The sequence below is a fragment of the Notothenia coriiceps genome, unplaced genomic scaffold, assembly GCF_000735185.1.
Source record: "Notothenia coriiceps isolate Sejong01 unplaced genomic scaffold, NC01 NC01_scaffold00030680, whole genome shotgun sequence".
Lineage (NCBI taxonomy): Eukaryota > Metazoa > Chordata > Actinopteri > Perciformes > Nototheniidae > Notothenia > Notothenia coriiceps.
Window position 1 is genome coordinate 1,763 of NW_011363381.1, and position 2,679 is coordinate 4,441.

The following is a 2,679-nucleotide window of genomic DNA, read 5'->3' on the forward strand; positions in this document are numbered from 1 at the left end:
TTTGCAGAGAAAAAGACAAAGGATCCACTCTGACTCTAAGAACAAACACAACCAACAGACACATCTCTAATTAAAGGACTAGTGTCTCACAAACTGTGAAGTCCACTGAGACAATGTAACATTTGTGATATTGGGTTTATATAAATAAACATTGAAGAAGGAAAACACTAGTACAAACATGGACATTCAAAATACATAATTAAATAAATAAATAGGCATCTGTGTGACACTCCTATGATGTGTTCATTTGTGCGATAGCTGCTGGGATCAGAGTGTTTTTATACCGCTTCGTTCTGGGACGACTAACCCCCGGCCCGAAGGAGCAAGCTTCTGAGCGCAGAGGGTGGGAGTCATCGTCTAATATGGAGCTGGATAACCGCCGTCACTGCCTGAGGTACCGGGTCTCCAGGTTTATCACTGCCTGAGGTACCGGGTCTCCAGGTTTATCACTGCCTGAGGTACAGGGTCTCCAGGTTTATCACTGCCTGAGGTACAGGGTCTCCAGGTTTATCACTGCCTGAGGTACAGGGTCTCCAGGTTTATCACTGCCTGAGGTACAGGGTCTCCAGGTTTAGCTGTGACTGCCCTGTAACTTGTTTTCATGCGTTTGTTCATTTCATGTTTATTTTACTAACGTAGTATTTTAAATGTATGTATTTTATTTGTAGTATTTTATAGGAGACTTACCCTGCAGTTTTTATTTAATATTCCACATGATATTTAGAGTGAAATCAAAGTTGAATTCATATCTCCAGCCTCACCCGTCTCCTCCAGTCTGGTACTGTGAGTTTTACTTGATGGCAATAATTGTTTACTTTTATTAAAGTTATGTTTTAAATGTAGGTTTTTTATTTGTATGCTTTTACTGCAGTTTGAGTTGCTTTTGGTTAAATCAACTGCAGATACAGTTGAATGAATATCTTCAGTCTGCTACTCTCAGTTTATTTTAATGCCAATAATTGCGTACTTCTACTAAAGTCATATTTTTTATTTAAGTTTTGTATTTGTAGTATTTTTAACATTTAGTGCTGAGACTTTTCCTGCAGTCTGAGTAGTTTCAGAGTTAAATCAAATGTTAATGAATATCTCCAGTCTGCTACTCTCTGGTGCCAATCATGTTGTCCTTATACCGAAGTTAGTATGAGTAGTTTTGTTGTTAATAATTCACATGATATTTAAATGAAATGTTGAATTAATATCTCCACACTCACCCGTCTCCTCCAGTCTCGTGTGCCCGTGCGCGCCCCCGTGCCCCGCGTGCTGGTATCCCAGGTAAGCCCCGGGGTGGTGCGCGTTAACGTTGCTGTGGTACGGTGGGTAACCGAGCGGTCTCCCGTACGAGGACGCGCCCGAGGAGGAGGAGAAGGGCCCCTCGTGTTGCGGGGGCCCCACCAGCGCGTGCACAGGGTAATGTCCGTGCGCGTGGCCGTGGGGAGGCTGCTGGTGCCCCGAGTAACCCCCGAACTCTAGGAACGCGGATTTGGAGGGATCCGGCGGGACCAAAGTGTCCGATAATGAGCTCATAGTCATCATATGGGTCGGGGGTGGGAAACAAGAAATGCGTTGGTCATCACACAGGAACACAGCATCAGAGGGAAGAGTTCACAGACATTCAGAGAGCAACAAATCCCCTTGAAATACCGAAATCAGAAATAATCCTCTGGATGAAAAGGAAGATTTACAGGAGCTCCACCCGACACATCCCGGCTCAAGTGTCCGGGAAGAGGCGCTCAGAGGCCGGCAGGAGGAGGACGAGCAGCCGCTGGAGGAGAAACAAGAAAGGTTCCAAGAAAAAGTAAAAAAAACTGATTTTAAATCCTAAAAATTCTTCTCTTCTCCCAGTGTGTGTGTGTGTGTGTGCTGAGTGGATGTGAGGAGTGTGTTGCTGCTCTCCTCTGCACGGTGTGTGTGTCACCTCTCTGCCTCCAAACACACACTCACACACACTCTCACACACACGCAGCGCGCTCATTGGCTGGAGGCTCCGCATGTCATCACAAAGATTTAATGCACACTTGAATGCGGCTGCGAAGGGACGAGTTTAATTATGAAGATGATTTAATGCACAACAAGAGCAGATCCCTCTCATCTCAGCGGCGGAAATAATGACTCATTCATTATTAAAGACACATTAAATGATGATATAAGAATAGCATCTCATTGCATTAAAAGAACAATTAAGTCACACACAACCGCATTAAGATGATATCAAATACAAGCATATAACTGCATTAAAATAACGTAAACAAGAAAAACAATTGCACTCAAATACAAATTAAATAATGACATAAAACTGCAATTTATTTTTGATGTAATCCTAATATAAATGTCCACAGTCATCTGAAAGCACAACGAGGTAAATGGCTTCATGGTGTTTTCATATATGGAACAAGTTTGCAAAAATATTAGAATTCATTTAAAATAAAAACAGAGAAATGATTGGATGAATGCACGTCATCTATTTCTCGCTTCAAATTATATAAATATTCATCATTTTAGGCGTCATGCGAACAGATCATTGTTTTTAAATATATTTTAAATAAATATGATTTTAGTTTATTTTGTATCCAAGTTTCAGCAGGGCTTCATAAACACACACACACACACACACACACCGTTCTGCTAAAGAGACTAAGCGATATGACTCTGAATAACTTTATAATAACTTCTGCACTGCTC

The 2,679-nt window shown here is 41.8% G+C and overlaps 1 protein-coding gene across 1 annotated transcript; it reads right to left on the reverse strand.

Moving 5' to 3' along the window:
- Positions 1-446: 446 nt before the first annotated feature.
- On the reverse strand, positions 447-1,890 carry LOC104959653 (homeobox protein Dlx4b-like). The gene is made up of 2 exons (XM_010787553.1): positions 1,212-1,890; positions 447-517 (listed from the first exon to the last, which is right to left on the reverse strand). The coding sequence occupies exons 1-2, from the start codon at positions 1,531-1,533 to the stop codon at positions 447-449; spliced, it is 393 nt and encodes a 130-aa protein (XP_010785855.1). The 5' UTR covers positions 1,534-1,890.
- Between the last annotated feature and the right edge of the window lie 789 nt (positions 1,891-2,679).

Coding starts and splice junctions, on each gene's coding strand:
- LOC104959653 (XM_010787553.1), bottom strand. CDS start 1,533: ATGATGACTATGAGCTCATTATCGGACACTTTGGTCCCGCCGGATCCC. Junction 518..1,211: donor CACGAGACTGGAGGAGACGG/GTGAGTGTGGAG, acceptor CCTGTACCTCAG/GCAGTGATAAACCTGGAGAC.